Here is a 19,369-nt window from a genome sequence, read left to right as displayed (position 1 = left end):
GCAATAACCATGTAGTGGGGAAGGGCCCTGATCTCAGAAAAAATAAAATCAGCTGACATCTTCTCTATAAAAAACCACATACCGGTAACTGGAGACAGAGAAAATGCACAGCATTAGGTGAAGTTGATTTTAATATATATAGAGAGAGATGAACTATCATCTTGAGTGGGAATCTTCAAATTTTTCAAGCAAAGGGCTGGTTCACAGTCCCTCAGACTGTTGGAGGGCCGGACTATAGTTCGGAGGGAAAAATGAATGAAGACCTATGCACACTGCACATATCTGATTTGTAGTGCAAAATAAAAAATAAAAGAGCAATGCAGTATTAAAATGAAGAACCATTTTAACTAACATGATGTTAGGTAAAGGTTTTCCCCCTAGACATTAAGTCTAGTCGTGTCCGACTTTGGGCGTTGGTGCTCATCTCCATTTCTAAGACGAAGAACCGGAGTTGTCCATAGACACCTCCAAGGTCATATGGCCAGCATGACTGCATAGAGTGCTATTACCTTCCTGCCTGAGCAGTACCTATTGATCTACTCACATCTGCGTGTTTTCGAACTGCTAGGTTGGCAGAATCCGGGGCTAACAGCAGGAGCTTACGCCGCTCCCTGGATTTGAACTGCTGACCTTTCAGTCAGCAAGTTCAGCAGCTCAGCGATTTAACTCGCTGCGCCACCGAGGGCTCCATGGTAACATGGTGTTACCAGTATTTTAATGGAAAGTGTGGACCTGATGGGATAGTCAAGTTAATTAAGATTGTTGTTATAGTGTGCCTTCAAGTCATTTCAGACCTAGGACAACCCTAAGTTTATGGTTTAGGACAGGAGCCAGGTAAATGACCTTGGAGGGCCACATCCATCCCACAGGGCTTAGTTTGGGGACCCCTGTGTACTCTCAGTTCCAATGGAGACGGAACAGTTAACAATTTTATTTGCAGTTCTTGTTTATAGCAGGTGGTGGTGCTAGAGCTAAAGGTTAACCATGCAAAAGCCACAACCTTTAAGAACGGAGATTCTGATTTTAACAAATTGCTGCATTCAAACAGTAGAGTTTGTAAACCTTTTCATTCCAAACATACCACAACCCCCTTCCTAGTAGTAGTAGAAATTGTTCTTAATACTAATAATTAGTCATAATTAGTCATAATAGTCAATAATAATCTAAATAATAAATCCACACACCGCTTTTTAATAGAGAGGGCCCCCAAACCAGAGAACAACAGATTAAAATGAAAGCGATAAAGCAAGATTAAATGGATGATAACAGGGTTCCTGGTGTAGTGAGCTGTTGGTGCTCAAATTCTGCCACGGCTAAAGAGCTAACATTTAAGCCTATTAAGTCTTGAAGCGATTCTTTACAAGACCCTTTGAAACTACAGATTTGTTCTGTAGCCACACAGGGTGTAATAGCATCACAGGGGAATATTGACTAATCGCTTCTTTGTACTGATTGATGTTTATTAACGCCCTCGAGCAGAACTTTCTTGGAGACATCCTAGAGGATTTCCCAGATTTTGATAATTTCCATAAACAAAAGGGATTTTCTATCACGTTCAATGAAATTGGTTTTTTTTAACAAACAGAGGCAATGCAGCAGTGTAGGGAGGGGGAAGCTCACATTGACTTCTCCTTAATCTCTAATGGTGCTGCTGCATTGCTGCATACAATTATTTATTAAAGATGGACTGCTTCCAACTAAATTCTCAAACCACCCAATTGCATGTTGGCCACTCTTTCACACAGATATGAGTGGGTATCATGTACTTAAATCATCACCTACCCTGTATCAAATATACTTTTAATATGTTCCTATTCCTGCTTGCTGACTGGTTTTCTTGGGGCTTCTGCAAACAATTTTTGTGCTATCTGGAAGGTGCTGGGAATTATAGTTCTGAAGTTTAACATTTCCAAGCTCTGGATTTTAATAGGATTGCTATAGAAATATACAATGTACATTGGTGTAAGCTGGTTTCAAACCCTGGATGTCACAAAGTAGGAAGTCCTTAAAATGACCATGAAGCCCTTACATGAGCATGAGTATCATATCAGATATTGCAAATATCTGATAGGGGCCGGGCTGTGGCGCAGGCTGTTGAGCAGCTGCAATAAATCACTCTGACCATGAGGTCATGAGTTCGAGGCCAGCCCGTGGCGGGGTGAGCATCCGTCAATTAAAAATAAAAAATAGCCCCTGCTCGTTGCTGACCTAGCAACCCGAAAGATAGTTGCATCTATCAAATAGGAAATAAGGTACCACTTATAAAAGTGGGTAGGCAAGTTTAACTAATTTACAACCTGGAATGAGGAAGTGCCGTCAGAGTGGATGATGAAGCAGCTGCTCCCCCCTGTGGCCAGAACATCCCCTCAGGAGAAGGTTAAATTGCCTCTGCGTCTGTCTCTGTCTCAGTCTCTCAGTCAGAACTTTGGTCCATCTATCCCAGACATTCCCAATCTTTGGCCCTCCAGTTGTTTTGGACTTCAACTCCCAAAAATCCCAGACAGTTTACCAGCTGTTAGGGATTGTGGTAGCTCGAGTCCAAAACACCTGGAGGACCAAAGGTTGGAAACCATTGATCTAGCTCACTATTTTGTCAACTCTAACTGGCAGTGGCTGTCCTGGGACTGAATCAAGAGTCTTTCCTAGCCCTACCTGAAGATCAATTGTATTTCCAGGTGGTTTCTGACTAGGTCTGGCCATCCTCACCTTTCTGACTAGGTCTGGCCATCCTCACCTTTCAAACATTGATTAAATTGGCTGTGCTCACTCAGGGTAATGCTGTGATTTCTACTGGGGTAGTTTTGCTCCTCTGCTTTGGATGCAATGCTACCTTAATCCCAGTGATATAAAAACATGCACCACAACTGCTAGAAATTTATTCATATGAGCAAGTTGCTAGAAATCTGGCCCATCATATCAGAGGGGGGACAAAGTGGATAGATAGAAAACAGCAACTTTATGAGAAAGGCAGATGCACCTGCAGTCAAGCTAACTACACTAAGTTGAGGCTTGCAAGTGCAAAAGAGGACAAAAGAAGCAAAGAGCTGAAACTTTTTAATGGAGAAGGAGGATAAAGGACTTTGGTGGATGATCTATGTATAATGCTACAAGAAATGGGTGGCTATTATGCATTTGTGGCAGGATAACTAGGCATCTTTCCCTTTAAAATATATGGCCAGCCATTAAATAATAATTCTCTAGAGAGGCAAATTCTAGGGAATAGCTGATATCTTGTCGGAGCGTTACATCATTGTAAATTAATTTACCATCATAGAAAGTTGTATTGCATTGCTGTGCAATAATTGTATTCCCAGGAGGGGAGCAGAGACGGGACCTTTGTGAAGGGAGACCCAGCAACGTGGGGCATAGCTGTAATTGTCTAGAATGGAAAGCTTCAGCAGATTAAGCTTACAAACTGCATTTGCTGAAGTTATGTCTTCTACACAACTATTAAAATGCAGCAACCCTCATTCAGAATGATAGCTAGACAGTAGACACCAATATATTATATGCACCATTTGGTTTCAGTGTATTTCTAAATATCCAGAACATCAAGGTCAAGATTCTTTGAGTTTTTATGTCTTCTTTTATCTTCAAACGTTCTGAAGGGAAGAAAAACTTGCTTTTGAAAACCCAAGAAATCCTACAATAGCATGTATTTCCCTTAAGTAGTTGTGGGAATTACTTGCCACAACATCATTAGGGTTTTTTCTTTCTTTCACAATTCATTATGATGTCCTGGTGTCATTATAAGGTTGTGTTTCCACTTTCTTCTGAGAGCTTTTCTATCTTGTTGAAAGAAATATGCAGCAGTAAAAATCTCGACAGCCATTTGACAATATATGCAAATGTGTTAAATAGCTTTGAAGCAGACAAGAAGAAAGAGTGACTCTCCCAATAAGCTTGGATGCATACGAAGTCTTTTCCATAATGAACGTGGCTAGATTTTAACAAAGGCCATGCATAATAAAAATGTAAATGAGTTTGCTTTACGAAAAGTATAACTTTAACGTCCTTTGTTATGGGCTGTCCTGGAACTTTCCTACAAGGTTATCACTGTGTGCATGGAGATTTAAACCGGAGTCTTCAATGGCATTTAAAGAAGAAGAAAAAACCCAGAGCGGACCAAGTGTGATGTGCATGCAAAGCTACCTTAATGTTCAGAATATGAATTGCCTCTGGGTGGCGGAAAACCAACTGCGCTGGTATCAGGCAGCCTGATGGACTCCATGTGGCTCCCAGCCTGGAAATTTCACCCGTTTGACATGTGATGAGCTCCTCATGGCCGTGGCAGCGCTGTCATTGAGAAATGGCACAGAAAGGACAGGCCCCCCACCCTTCTCCTTCGCCGCCGTGCACTTTGCAACCCCCTGGAGTTGCCGGCCCATGGTTTCCCCATCTTGCCTAGATACGGACAGCACTTCATAAACACAGAGAGAAGTGTGGGTGGATGGGGCTGCCCCAGCTGGCTCCCTTGACACAAATGCCACAATAAACTAGTCTGAATGATGAGGGCAAACAAACAGTATGATATGCATTATCCCTGTCAATAACCCATCCCCATGTGTTACGGTCTTTTTGTACACTGGGTACCGCAGCCCTTTCTTCCAGCAAGCTCTATTTAGCCGACTGAATTTCCCTCCCATTCATATTATAACGAATATGACAGGATTCAGAATTTTTTCTTTATGTAAGCTGTATTGTATAATTGTTGTGGGCCCCAGTGGTGGCGTATTTCCATTTCTTTCCCTCTTCCCCTTTTTACGCCTCATGCTTTTACAAATAGACAACTTCTTAATCTTTCAGTTTGCAGACAGAGACACTGAAATACACTTGCTTCACCAAGAAATTGCGGAATTCAAAGACCAAATGGCCATCCTGAGTGCAAGAAACGCACGCCTTCAAGATACTGTGAAACGCAGAGAGAAAGAATTTGTTGAATTAGGTAAACTTTCTCACAGACCAAGAAACTCTGTTGGTTTTTATCTATATAGAAATTTTGGGGGAGTGGCATTCATCCTCTAAATTGGGGTGGAAAATATGGCACAGTTAGGTTTTTTCTCTCTTTTCCTCTGTTATTTTAGGTGATTCTGAAATTTCTCAGCAGAAAGTGGTTTTTGAAAACATAGACTTCTTTGTATTGTATATACTAATGTGAAAAGGTTTGTTACTGACATGTTGATAATTTTGATATTTACACTTCAAAGTCAAGATATTGTATAGTATTTGGAACTTTTCTTACAATATCGATATTTTAATATTTTGTAGCATTATTATAACTTTTATGCACAGTCCATGTAAATACTAAAATGATGCTGAAACACAGGTTGAGCATCCCTTATATGGAGAACTGAAATCTAAAATATCCAAAATTCAAACTTGCCCACATAGGTGGCTGAGATAGTGGTGCCTTTGTTTTCTGATGGTTCATTGACTTTGTTTCATGGACAAAATTATTTAAAATATTGTATACAAAATTACTCTCGGGCTATGTATATAAGCTGTAAATGAAGCATAAATACACTTTGTGTTTAGACATCTCCAAAATATCTCATTACATATCTGAAAAAATCCAAAATACAGAACACTTCTGATCCCAATCATTTTGGATAAAGGATGCGCAACCTGTATAAAAAGAAATGTGTGTCAATGAGGAAACAGCATTTTGCCATAAATGCTGTTTTTTTCTAGCTTTTTCTGGATATAGATCAGATATTCCAGAACCTTAATTCTTTAAATATTTGGCTACTTTTTCTTAAATAAATTGCTCTTGGGTGTGAGGGGCACTGCATGCCTGGTTACACAAATGCTGACATGATAGTGCTGTGCATATACCTCTTATTGTAATACAATTAGGAATGGAAAGCTAGAATTTTAGTTACACAAGGCTTCTGCTACTATCTCCTCTGCCATCTCTCTCTCTCTCTCTCTCTCTCTCTCTCTCTAAGTCTGGGTATGTAGAAAGATAGACTAAAAGATGGATGGATGGATGGATGAATATGCATTTTAAAAAGTTTTCTGTTCTGGTTCTCTAGGTGCTCTCAAGGCAACCAACAGGCCTCACTAAAATAAGACTTAAGACAATAATAACAAAAGTTCTGTGAAATTTAATCAATATATCGGATTGATTGGGAGAAAGGTACTGGCCAAGAATATGAATTTAATGTGAGACCTGTCTTACATTAAGGCAATTTTATCAACTCATTTGTTGGGATCTTCTCTCTTGCTCAACCCAATATCTAGTTTTCAGAAATAATGTCTAGGCAATAAAGAGCCACCTGCTACCGCATTTTGTGTGAACTGTGACTAAAAGCAAAGATGTGCAAAGCTTGCATGAATGAAAGTGATGGGTGCTTGGACACACTTGGCTCTTGAACTTATTTCTTAGTCTCTCTCTCTTCCAGCCAGCTGAGCGGCAGGGAGGGCGCTGTGAAGGCCAAGGCCAGTTGAGAAGGTCACCGGGTCTGCCATGGCCTCCATCCGCTCATGCCTTCCGGTGGGCTTACAGACTGACCTGTAGTGCGCAATATGAATCTCTTTAAATAGCCATGTAATTTCATGGTCTCTCTTCTTTATCCCCCAACCCCACCCTCTGCTTCTTCCAGAGAATGAAATGCTATCTGTGCAAGAGAAAAAAGAAAAAGATATGAAGATAATTCAAAAGGTACTGTATTCTTTATTTATTTATTGACAGTGATGGATTACCTCGTACAAAGACACTAGAGCCAGGGAGTTATTCACACACATAATGAAAAAGAGCGGCCCTTCCAACTGCCTAGAGACCTTTGAGCTAATTTTTGCATAGCTCATCAGTCCCCTCGGGGAGATAGGTGCAGGTATATAAATAAAGTTGTTGTTGTTGTTGTTATTATTATTATTATTATTATTATTATTATTATTATTATTATTATTATTTTATGACACAGCAAACAAGATAGATATGCTGGATTTCATATCACAAAATCACAAGTCGAACACTTCCCAGGTGTCTAGGACTGTGGGATGTATTTTCGGATGATGCGTGCAGATCCCAGTAGGGTGGCCTTTTGCAGTTGGCAGATCGTAATTTTGTCAATGTCTATTGTTTCCAAATGCCGGCTGAGATCTTTTGGCACGGCACCCAGTATGCCCATCACCACCGGGACGACCTGCACTGGTTTCTGCCAGAGTCTTTGAAGTTCAATCTTGAGGTCCTGATAGCGGCTGAGTTTTTCCTGTTGTTTTTCGTCAATGCGACTGTCACCTGGGATGGCGACATCAATGATCCAAATCTTTTTCTTTTCCACAACTGTGATGTCTGGTGTGTTGTGTTCCAGAACTTTGTCAGGGTTGACAAATAATAATAATAATAATAATAATAATAATAATAATAATAATAATAATAATAATAATAATACTAGAATTATTATTATTATTATTATTATTATTATTATTATTATTATTATTATTTCTACACAGTTTGGACAAGTTGATATTCTCCAATTTAAAAAGATATATTTGCTGCAGGGCCTGAGCTAGGAAACTTAGGCCCCTTCTACACTGCCACATAATCCAGATTATCAAATCAGAAAATCCACATAATTTGCTTTGAACTGGATTATATCCGTCTACACTACCATATAATCCAGTTCAAAGCAAATAATCTGGATTTTATAAGGCAGAGTAGAAGGGCCTAAGATCCTGAGATTTAGTCTTACCTGGAACAGGTGAAGAAGGGAACAGAGGCATGAATGATTTGGAGGCAGAACTTCTAGGGCCCCTTCACACAGCCATAAAACCCAGAATATCAAGGCAGATAATCCATAATATCTGCTTTGAACTGGGCTGTCTGAGTTCACATTGCCATATAATCCAGTTCAATGTGGACTTTATACAGCTCTGTGGGAGGGACCCTAGTGTAATCTGGGATCAGAACTGGGAAAAGTTACTTTTAGGATACTACTGTTCTTTTACAGAAATGTCAAAAAGCTGAGCAAGAAGCCTTAGGTCCAAGGGTCCATCCAGACAGGGCCCAAAATGCATGAGCTCTCGCACTTTTACCAGAGGTGTCCAAACGATGCCTCTGGTAAAAGCACCCTATAAGGACAGCAATGCAATTTAGGTAGTTACTGGAACTTTGAAATAATCTTTTTTTTTTCAGGGGGGGGGGGGGATTACAACTGTGAGAACCAGTCAACATAGCATCCTGGGAATTGCAGTCCATGAATGTTATTTGTCCTAGTTCTGGTTATCCAAAAGATGTATTTCCAGTCATATATTTGAAAAATTCATTTCAAAAAATCAACTACCTTATACTTTGAATCCTCACTACCATTTTCTAAATTGTATTTTCTAAATTTTAGCTAGTGAACTCTCAAGAATTATTGAAGTTGGAGCTTGACAGGGAGAAGCAGCGAGTGCTATCTAAAACTCGGGTAAGATCCTGATCACAAATATTGCATTGGTTAAACACACTGTTTGATTGCCATCACTTCAAGTACAGGGTTATAATGTGCTATACATTTACCTTCCTCTCATCCTATCATGAAAAGTTAAAAAATCAATGAATACATTTTTTTCACTCCAAAATTATTTATGAAAACAAGAGTGCTTATAAGGCGTACAGACGAAGCCATATGGTTCAAAGTGTCATTGCAATTTGGTGATAATGACAGCTCTGGCTAGGGCACACGCATATATGAAGGTTGAAAAAGTAGATTCGCATAGACTTTTAGTTTTAAAGATATATTGATGCAATATTTGTAAGTTTTCTGTACTGTGAACCCATTGCTCCGGGGCTTAGTCTCCAGCATGACAGAAAACTAGCCTTCTCTCTCTTCCTTATGTAATGCAGCTTATCACTGTACAAGCAGGGGAATAAAGAAGAAGTGGCCTGCTCAAGGCTATCTAATCAGTAACAGCCATAACATGGAACAATTTATAGTAATAGAGTATCCCAATCATACTTGCCACTGTATGGACTTGAACAAATATTTTCTGGTTACCTTACGCAAACTGCAAAACTGGAGAAATTGGACAACTTATTTATTAATCAATATTTCATTTTGAAGTCCCTTCCCAGCTTTCTTTCAGTCTGATAAAAACCATCTTTAGAGTAAAATGTTTCATAGGATTGATCATTATTGGCATGCATGTCTTTCTACAGGGTGCTTTGATAATTGAAAAAAATTGCATGATGGAAATAATATAAATTAATCACTACATCAGATCTAATAAAAGAGGAATCAGAAACAGATCTACCATGAACACTTTGACAATTGGCCCTAGATATGCATGAAGGAAAAAAACCTGCTCTTGTTTAAAGCCATGCTTGAGCTATATCATAACTATATTTCCCATGTTTCAAGACTGAATGCTTATGCTAAAGGTGGTTCTGAGTTTGGCTCTCAATTAGGTCTGGCATTAACTGTTTGAGGCAACAATATGAAGCACAAAGATCTTGTGTAATGGCAACGTAATGCATAACGTTACTCTGTCACCCAAAAAGGATTAATGTCTTCCGATGCCAGGACTTTTCCATTTTCAGCATTTTATAAGTTACAGTTTTTTTCTCATAAGATAGTGAATACACTTTTGTTTTGATTTTGAAGGAAGTAAAGGAAGCACAAGATAGTCTAGCAAAATTATCAGGAACCGCAATGGAAGCTACAACAGAGGTGATGTAGTTTACATGATTGTGTATGTGTGATGTTTTATTCCCAAATGCTAATAGAATCACTATCCATACCTTATATTGTATCTTAACTATTAGCACAGCATTTCTCAACCTGGGGGTTGGGGCCCTTGGAGGGGAATTGTGAGGGGGTGTCAGAGGAGTCACCAAAGGCCATCAGAAAACATATATTTCTCCCCACCCCTTCCCTTGTCCCCTTCTACCTACTTTTTTCCTGGTTCTACTTAGAACCTACTGGAATTTTAATTTGTAGAAAACTTAATAAAGATTATTTATTTTAAAAAAGAAATCATATATTTTTGATGGTCTTAGGAACTTCTTTAGCAGAGAATGCTGAGGATCTATCCACCTGTTTGGCCCAGTTCTATCATTGGTGGGGTTCGAGGGGCTCTTTGATTGTAACTGAAGTATAAATCCCGGAATCTACAACTCCCAAATGTCAAGGTTCATTTTCAAATTTGGGCTTATCGGGTATTTGTACCAAATTTGGTCCAGTGAATGAAAATACATCCTCCATATCAGATATTTACATTACAATTAATAACAGTAGCAAAATAATAGTTATGAAGTAGCAACAAAAATAAATTTATGGTGGAGGGGTCATCACAACATGAGGGGTTGTGGCATTAGGAAGGTTCGAGAGGTTTACAGTACTGTACACATATTACCAGTTGTAGCCCCTCTTCCTTGAAGCTAATCATTATGCAGATGAACTGGGTGCCTTTTTAGTAATAAAGGATTACTTGTATTTTCCTGCTCAAAGATAAACTGAATTTAGAGCTGATAAAACACTGTTTGACTAAAGGCTATTCTTAACCCACACCTCCCTCAGACTTTCAAATAATGACACACAGCATGCAGGTACTCCAAAGTTAATGACTAAATTCATGGATAACTTTCCTGGCTCTTTGATGCTGTATTGCCTGGAAGAGATATTTGACTTCCTTTATTAATCACGCTTATATTTAGAAAAGTGTGACATTCAGTGGGAAAGCCACATATGCTGAGATTAGCCAAACCTAAAAGCTGTTCCAGGAGAAAGGACGGAAAGGTGGCTAGTCAATTGTAATGGGCAAACAGTTTCAAAATATCTGTAGTTTAATGAGATTACAAAATGCAAACTATTATCCAGATTTCTTTGTTTGCTGAACTTACGAAGGCATTCCAGTGACCAGTGTCGTTAGTCCGCTTAAATAAATTTCCCTAATGTATTATTCCTCAGAATCAACTGAACTGTTAACAGCTGCAGACACCAACCTGTGAAAGTTTCATTGTCTTTTCCCCCTAAATCCAATAATATTTAGGTGAGCTGGAACTAACACTATCTGCAAAACTTAGACATGACTTTTTCTTGGGTTTATGTCTTTTTTCTCCTGCCATGGAACCCAGGGTAGTTTGTAAAAGGGCAGTTTTGACAGCAGAACTTCAGAAAAGTTACTTTTTGTGCTACAACTTCCAGAATTACCTGACCATCATGATATGGTCTCCCAGCAAATGGGATTCCTGGATGAAAACTGATGATCTAGATCAGAGTTTCTCAAACTGTTCTCCTCCGGCTATTTTGGACTTCAGCTCCCACAATTCCCAACAGCCGGTAAACTGGCCAGGATTTCTGGGAGCTGAAGTCCAAAACACCTGGAGGAGCACAGTTTGAGAAACACTCATCTAGATCTATTTCAGCCTGGCTATGCGACAGACAGCTTTGGCCACTGTGAAGGATGACATTTTCAGAGAGCTAGATAGGGGAAATGTGTCTCTTTTGGTTCTTCTGGACTTCTCAGTCTTTCAATACCATCAACTGTGGTATTCATCTGGGTTGCCTCTCTAGAATGGGGCTTGAAGCATTGTTTTTCAGTGGTTCTCATCCTTCCTGGGAGCAAACTCAATAAGTGGTGCTGAGGGGTTCCTGTTCAACACCCTGGTCATTGTCTTATGGATCTATCATGACTTGCTTCAGTCGTCCGTGCTGTTTAACATATGAGACCACTGGGAGAGGATTTGGAGTTTGGTGTCACTAATATACAGATGGGAACCAACTCTTGCTTTTCCTTCCCATAAGATTCCAAGGTAATGGACTGGATGAGAACAAACAAATTGTATTTAGACTTGGGTCTTGTCTCCAAGATATCTCATTATGTGTCTATATTTGTATCTGCAACTACAGGTATTACAAAATCCCTCCCAAAAATATATCTGAACTCCAAAAACATGTCTTGTTCCAAGCATTTCAAATAAGTGATACTCAACTTGTACTGAATTTTGAAAAACTCTGTGTGCTATACTCTCTCTGTCTTTGAAAGGGAACTGCTTTTCAGACAAAGGAAGATGATATGAAATAGGTAATAGTGTGGACCAGCCATCTCATTATTGTGTCATACAAAAGACGCCTGGTTCAACCATATCTAAATGAAAAAGACTTTAGAGATTCATCCCTAAGGTGCCCATTATGTCAGAAATACCCCTTTCCCCCTTCGTATGAATAAATCAGTAAACAGAACTATCTGATTATTTTGCTAGTGTTCAAAGGTGTACTGCAAGGTGTACAATGAAGTGCATAAAGCAGCACAAGAGAAAATAGAATACAATTACTGCTAAACACATACATATCTTATTCAATATTTATCTTCTGACACCAATTTAGTGAAGTAGCTTGAATTGTGGATAGATAGAGTGGTGGCACCTGCAGCTATTTCAATAGATTTCCTAAGCCTTATGTTTGAATACACCTGAGCCTTATTTGCACAATAAAATTTGCTTTTTTATATAAAAAGATATGAAAACACAATAGGATTCCTGGGTTTCACAGAAAGCTGAGTCAGCTCTGATTTTTGCATGTTATTTGAAATAGGTATCTGCCTAACATAAAGATATATGTATGAAAAAGTTAAACTTTTCAGCAATTAAATAGCATATAGGGTATTAATTATAGGGTAATGTTTTGCCTGACAGTTGCTTCACATATTTTTATATCTATAGATTGTACCATTTTGTTTAACCTCAAATAATGCTTACGGATCATAAACACATCACAAGTAATAAATATATTGCTTACCTAAGTAGTAAAGATGTATAGCTCATGTCAAAATGATTGACAGCTGTCAAATGACAGTTGACGCTCCCCCAATCCAGGACATCCAATGGAGATCCCTCTCCTTTCTCCAGACAGACTAGGGCAGGATCTGAGACACGGTTCATGGGACCGCTCCCCACTACCCTGGGCCAGTAGGAACCAGTTTCATCCCCTTGTGCCATGTGAGCCGAACTGCTGAAAGCTGAGTTTTAAAAAAAATAGTTCGCAGTCAATTAAGTCAGCCACTGGGAGAAGACAAGAAGTAGAACAACCCTGAGTTCCTTTGGGGAGATAGAGCGGTATATAAATAAAGTGTTGTTGTTGTTGTTGTTGTTGTTGTTGTTGTTAGAAGGAACTTTTTCCCTAGCTTATGTGTTCTTCCACATTAGCAGACTTCGCTATTCTTCCCACACACCTACACTGTTTGCATATGTCCTAGTTTTCATCTGTGAAATGTTGATGGGTATGACATCTATCATGATTGGGAAGCCATTGACAGCTCCTTCTTCCATGAATGTATGTAAGCAATCTTAGCTGGTGATCATCCTGTAATAGCAAATTTCACAGTCTAGCTACATGCTCTGTAAAGTAACTCTGTGTTTTATCTGTTACGAGTTGTTCGCCATTCAGAGGCTCCACATTTTAGTATTTTGACTCAGGAAGAGCCCACTCTCTTCACACCATAGAGCAGTGTTCCAAGTGTTTTAGACTTCAGATCCCAGTTAGCTGAGACTTCTGGGAATTGGAGTCCTTGGAGGACTAGGGTTCAGGAATCAATGCTATAGAGAGTTTTATCAACCGTTGCTGCAACCCCTTGTTCATTTTGTTTTTCTCTATACATGTACACAAAAGGCAGGAATGTGATATCCAGTTTATCTAGAGCAGTGGTTCTCAACCTGCGGGTCCCCAGATGTTTTGGCCTTCAACTCCTAAAAATCCTGGCTGGGACCCACAAGTTGAGAACCACTGATCTAGAGGTACTTGAACTCATCTTTGGGCTTCTCTTGTGCAGATCTGTCATAAACAATAATCTATCACAAACAATATCTATAATTGAAAGCTTCATTATCATCCCATTTGCTTGCCAAAATACAAATGGGTACATTATTTGGAGGCACTTATCCATGATGTTATTGTTTCTGCTGGGGAGATCACAGAACTATGCTTCCCTATGTACAAATCTGTATGCCAAGAAGTATATAAATTAAATCTTTAACGACAATGCTCAGAGCACACTGATTGTTATTGTTGTCTTTCCCCTCCAGGTACCAACTGAAGTCCAAGAAGGAAAACCAGCAAAGAAGAAAAAGGGATCGAAATGGAAGGCAACCAAAGAGGTCATTGCCAAAGAAACTGCCATCAGAACTGCTAAAAAAGCTGGCATGAGAGAAGCCATTGCCAAACAAGCCAAGTCCAAAGAAGCCATGGCCAAAGAAGCCATGGCTAAAGACACCATGGTCAAAGAAACCATGGCCAAAGCAGCTGAAGAAAAGGAATTGTTATTGGAGTCAGATAAGGTACACTATTATTATACTGTACTGATTTAGACACTCTTAAGGGGCTGCATGGGCTGTCAAAAATGCTAAAAAAAACCCAGAAGTGTCCAGCTGTATTCTGCCAATGTGTTGTGGTTTGCAGTTATTTTTCAATATTGTAATCAGTCTGAGTTTAAATACATCTGTACCGAAAACTCAGATTAACTCACTGAATGGATGAATATTTGTACCACTCCCACAGTTATAGTTACAGTTTTGTTTGATTTTAATATATTGATCATCAATCCCAGGCCCTTTTCTGTAATGCAGGCTGTGCAAGAGAAGGACAGAGCAACTGAGAGAAAAGAATTTCAGGCTGAAATAAAGAGACTGAAAAAAGCTGAATATGAGGCAAGACAGCTTGCACTGAGGTATATGCACAAGATTTTTTTTTGTAAACATGTGATGTGATCATTTCATATTTTTTCAAAATACCAATGCTTTCTTCTCCCTGCCCCACTTTTTTTTCCTTTAGACTCCAACAAGACTTAAATCAATCTGGTCGATCGTGGAAAAAAAAGTTTGAAATTCTAAAGAAAAGGTATTTTGATGTTAGATGTGCATATTAACAAAATCCACAACAAAGCATTCGAGAATAATTTATTTTAATGAGACAGCTAATGTAATCCTGTCTATGCCTAGTCATACATAAGACCTGTGGGCAAATATATATATATTCCATGTGTAGAGGCATCATTATTGGAGGTAATACACTTACTGGTTAGAAAGTAGATTGACTTTCAATGCAAAAGTCTGCATGTCCATATAGAAAATGGTTTACCCTATATATTCATGTATAAATGTAGAACTTTAATCAGAATTTCAGTTTCTAGGGTCACTACTTGGGTTTTTTTTTAAAAAAAAAGATTCTCTGAGGCACAAAAAGATCCACAGGCATATAAACATGGTGAAAATACCCCCACACTCCCTATAGATTATTGAAAACAATTCCCTTAAAGAAGCTGCAAAAGCTACTCCTGTTTTTTTCTGGAACTGTCCAAAGTGCTGACTTTATTCCTAAAATAGTTCCAATACCCTGGAGAGCTCTTGTAAACATAAAGTCATAATCCCAAAGTAACTGAGCCACTGGCTTCCTTATCTCTGAAAGCAGCTTGTGATAATAGCCTTAAATCTTCTCTTCAAATATTAAAAAAATTGAACAGACATTGAATATATGGATGCTTTTAGAGATACCTTGCAATAGTTCTTTAGATGCCAATGTCCGAGCTGTAAACATTCGACTTACAAACAACTCATAGCTATTAATGGGGATTTATTTTTATTTATCGTATCAGAAGCGAACCAAGGGTACAGTTTTAATGTATTTAAAAACACAAAGTTAAAAACTTGACATTATACCAAGCATCCTTTGACCAGTAGCTGGCCCCTTGGAATGCCTCTAGTGTTGCTATTAAAAGGTTCTCCATTGTGCATGTGGCAGGGCTCAGACTCCATTGTAGTAGGTGGTCTATGGTTTGTTTTTCTCTACACTCGCATGTCGTGGACTCTACTTTGAGCCCCACTTCGTAAAATTGGCTTTGCATCTCGTAGTGCCAGAGTGCAGTCTGTTCAGCATCTTCCAAGTTGCCCAGTCTTCTATGTGCCCAGAAAAAAGTCTCTCATTTGGTATCAGCCATGGATTGAGGTTCCAGGTTTTAACCTGCCACTTTTGGACTCTCGCTTACTGAGGCATTCCTGCAAGTATCTCTGTAAATCTTAGAAAACTATTTCTTGATTCAAGGCATTGGCATGCTGTCTGATATCCAAATTGGGGGTGGGCCGGAGATGTCAGTGCCTTGGTCCTTTCATTGCTGGCTGCTACTTCCAGGTGGATGTCAGGTGGTTCAATGCTGACTAAACAGTATAATTTCTCCAGTGGTGTAGGGCATAGACATCCTGTGATAATGCAGCATGTCTCATTAAGAGCCACATCCACTGTTGTAACGTGGTGAGATGTGTTCCACACTGGGCATATGTACTCAGCAGCAGAGTAGCAAAGCACAAGGTCAGATGGTTGTAATCTCCAGGTTGTGCCAGTCAGCTTTCATATGATATTGTTTCTAGCACCCACTTTTTGCTTGATATCCAAGCAATGCTTCTTGTAAGTCAGATCATGTCCAGGGTAACCTTCAAGTATTTTGTTGTGCAGCAATGCTCCAGTGGAATTCCTTCCCAGGTAATGCTCAGAGCTCGTGATGCTTGTCTGTTCTTAAGGTGAAAAGCACATCTGTGTTTTAGATGGATTAGGATCAGCTGGTTTTCTTTTTAATAGGCAGTAAGAGCACTACAGCTTTGGAGAGCTTCCGTTCAACCATTTCAAAGCTCCCTGCTTGGGCAGTCATTTCCATTACTTCCTGTTGTCTCACCGCTCAAGCAGGGAGAATGGGGGAGAGACAACAGGAAGTAAGGGAAATCTACTCCTAGGAAGGAAAATTCACCCCTGGAAGAGTTATTCTGGAAAAACAGAACAAATTTTTCAAAATCCAATGGCCGAAGTTGCACTTTAAAATGTACCAGTTCCAACTTACATTCAAATTCAACTTAAAAACAACGCTAGTTGGTAACTTGGGGACTGCCTGTATTACATTTTTTTTAAAATGAAACTGTAGAGATGAGAGGTAGAAATGCCAATCTTTCATTGAAGAATTTAACTCAGCCATTTTCATTCATTCCCCAGCCTGCATGCAATTAAGGATGAGATGTTCCTCAGACAATCATTGCGTCAGGCAGCCAAATTTAAACAAGCATCTTTTACTGAGAGGGTATGTACTGATAAATAGGCATTTGTTGGGTGCTTTAAGCAAGGAAGCTGGAATGTTTGCAAAATTTAGGGGCTAGTGAGGTTTTTCTGAGAGCTAGAGAAGAGAATTCTGCTCCCTGGCATCTGCAATAGTCCAGGTGCAAAGCTTTGTGATAATAGTAAGATTATGATGACTGTAATCCAAAAGCCCTGTGTTATTCAGACTCAGTCTAAGTCAGGAATGGGCAAACTTCGGCTTTCCCTCCAGGTGTTTTGGACTTCAACTCCCACAATTCCTAACAGCCTACCATCTGTTAGGAATTATGGGAGTTGAAGTCCAAAACACCAGGAGGGCTGAAGTTTGCCCATGCCTGGTCTAAGTGATCAGACCATGAGTTTAGGTTCCTGAGCATGAATCCAATTGTTAGTCCCAACTAGAGCAGGTACAATAAATAAATTGGAATGTGACAAGCCAGCACTTACATTCCATGGATTCAATGGGTCTTTGACTGGATTTAAATTCTAGGAATGTTGATTCTGGCTTTAATATTTTGTGCCTGTTGCATAGACTTGAAACCTCTTTAATGCAGTGCAAACACAATCCAGGATCCAGGATCAAATATTGCCATTTTATCTTTTATGTTTTCTTTGTGTTGTCTTTGTGTTATCTATATTGCATAATTACATTAAGCTAATTGTAGACATAGAACTAGAATGCACATATATCTTTGCATTGACAGATCCTTGTTTAGAGAGAGTCCGGCCCCATCCACACTGCCATATAATCTAGTTTCTGAATCCAGATTATCTGTTTTGAACTGGATTATATGAGCCTACACTGCCATACAATACAATTCAAAGAAGATAATCTGGATTCAGAAACTGGATTATATGGCAGTATAAATGGGGCTAGACTCTCTCTAAACAAGGATCTGTCAATCCAAAAATATATGTACATTCTAGTTTCTCCAGTCTTCCCCTGAATGAATTTCTCCCTTCCTTCTCTTGCTGTCAATTCCCACAACAGAAATAAGGTTTGGTTGTCTAGATGTTTTGACTTCCATCTTCAGTCAGACCCTCCAATATGGCCAATGTAAAGGGATTGGGGAAAATGTTTGCCAAAACATCTGGATGGACAAATCTGTCCTATAATTATAGAAACAGTGCTCTCTATAGAATCATCAGCATTTAAACTGCGTTTGAAAACATTCCGGTGCTTTTCCCCTAAGCTCTTTTTCTTCTCTCCCTTTCTTGACCTGCACAGTGCACTGCAGTGCTAACTTTTTCTTGGCTTGGTATCTTCCACTCTCCTTACCTTACAGTAAAATTCTACTTCCATCATTCCTCCTTTTCTCTCTGAACTGTTTTAAGAAACCATGCAAAGGAAACATTGTACAGAGCTACCTAGAACCCTACGAAGAAATGAATTTTTGAGTCCCGTGTCCACTTTTGTCTTTTCTGGTCAGGGAAGGTCTGTCACCTAGTGACTGAAGGTGGTACTGCAGGTTAGAGAAAGGTCTTAACTTTTTTGCCACATCAGAAGTGCATACTGCAAGTCTCTTCTGGTGTGAGAGAATTGGCCATCTACAGAGACGTTGCCCAGGGGACACCCAGATGTGTTGCTGGGAGGCTTCTCTCATGTCCCTGCAAGCTAGAGCTGACACATGGGAGCTCACCCTGTCTCACAGATTCAAACCAGCAACCTTCAGGTCAGCACCCCAACCTTTAGGTCAGCAGTTCAGTCGGCCCAAGGGTTTAAGACATTGTGCCACCATGGTTCCCAATTTAGGCTCCTTAATTTAGGTCTTTACTAAATTTAATTGAGCCATTTCATAAAAGACAAAATAACCCTGAAAGGGCCTTAATTATACCAGTCTTCAAATGCCTGAGTGTCGCAGTCTTAGACCATAATAATAATAATAATAATAATAATAATAATAATAATAATAATAATTTCTTACCCACCTCCCCTCATGATTTAAATATTATGTCAAAAGATAGGAAGAAAGTGAGATTTGCTGTGTTTGGTGGGCTCCTAAAAGGAAAATAATTAATATTCTTGTTCTTTCCAGACTCCTTCTCCCATACACATTCAGACCCCTACATTTAAAAAAAAGTCATTTTTGACTGGTTTATACATGCAATATTCACCTCTGGTAAGTAGCTTAAAGTTTGAATAATATATATATGTCACTTTGGTTGAGATATATGCATTTTATGGCCTGTCTTCACGCACCCTCAAGCATTCCAAAAAAGTGCCTGCTCCTCTCAAAGGTATCAGTATTTAGCACAGTTCTTGATCCCCAGAAGGACTGATGAGGTAAAGCATATGTCTTTAAAATGTTTTGGTT

The 19,369-nt window shown here is 39.3% G+C and overlaps 1 protein-coding gene across 1 annotated transcript in view; it reads left to right on the top strand.

The window, feature by feature from the left end:
* Nucleotides 1–19,369, top strand: part of c6h10orf67 (chromosome 6 C10orf67 homolog) — a 42,525-nt gene that overhangs the window by 10,979 nt on the left and 12,177 nt on the right. The window contains exons 6-14 of the mRNA XM_062984240.1: nucleotides 4,807–4,945; nucleotides 6,606–6,664; nucleotides 8,343–8,414; nucleotides 9,591–9,656; nucleotides 14,009–14,260; nucleotides 14,549–14,649; nucleotides 14,754–14,819; nucleotides 16,956–17,040; nucleotides 19,091–19,174. Coding sequence (XP_062840310.1) covers nucleotides 4,807–4,945; nucleotides 6,606–6,664; nucleotides 8,343–8,414; nucleotides 9,591–9,656; nucleotides 14,009–14,260; nucleotides 14,549–14,649; nucleotides 14,754–14,819; nucleotides 16,956–17,040; nucleotides 19,091–19,174 — 924 coding nt within the window. The remainder of the gene's footprint in view (nucleotides 1–4,806; nucleotides 4,946–6,605; nucleotides 6,665–8,342; nucleotides 8,415–9,590; nucleotides 9,657–14,008; nucleotides 14,261–14,548; nucleotides 14,650–14,753; nucleotides 14,820–16,955; nucleotides 17,041–19,090; nucleotides 19,175–19,369) is intronic.

The sequence above is a fragment of the Anolis carolinensis genome, chromosome 6, assembly GCF_035594765.1.
Source record: "Anolis carolinensis isolate JA03-04 chromosome 6, rAnoCar3.1.pri, whole genome shotgun sequence".
NCBI lineage: Eukaryota > Metazoa > Chordata > Lepidosauria > Squamata > Dactyloidae > Anolis > Anolis carolinensis.
Note: the sequence above shows the minus strand (reverse complement) of the source record. Positions and strands in the feature narration are given on the sequence as shown.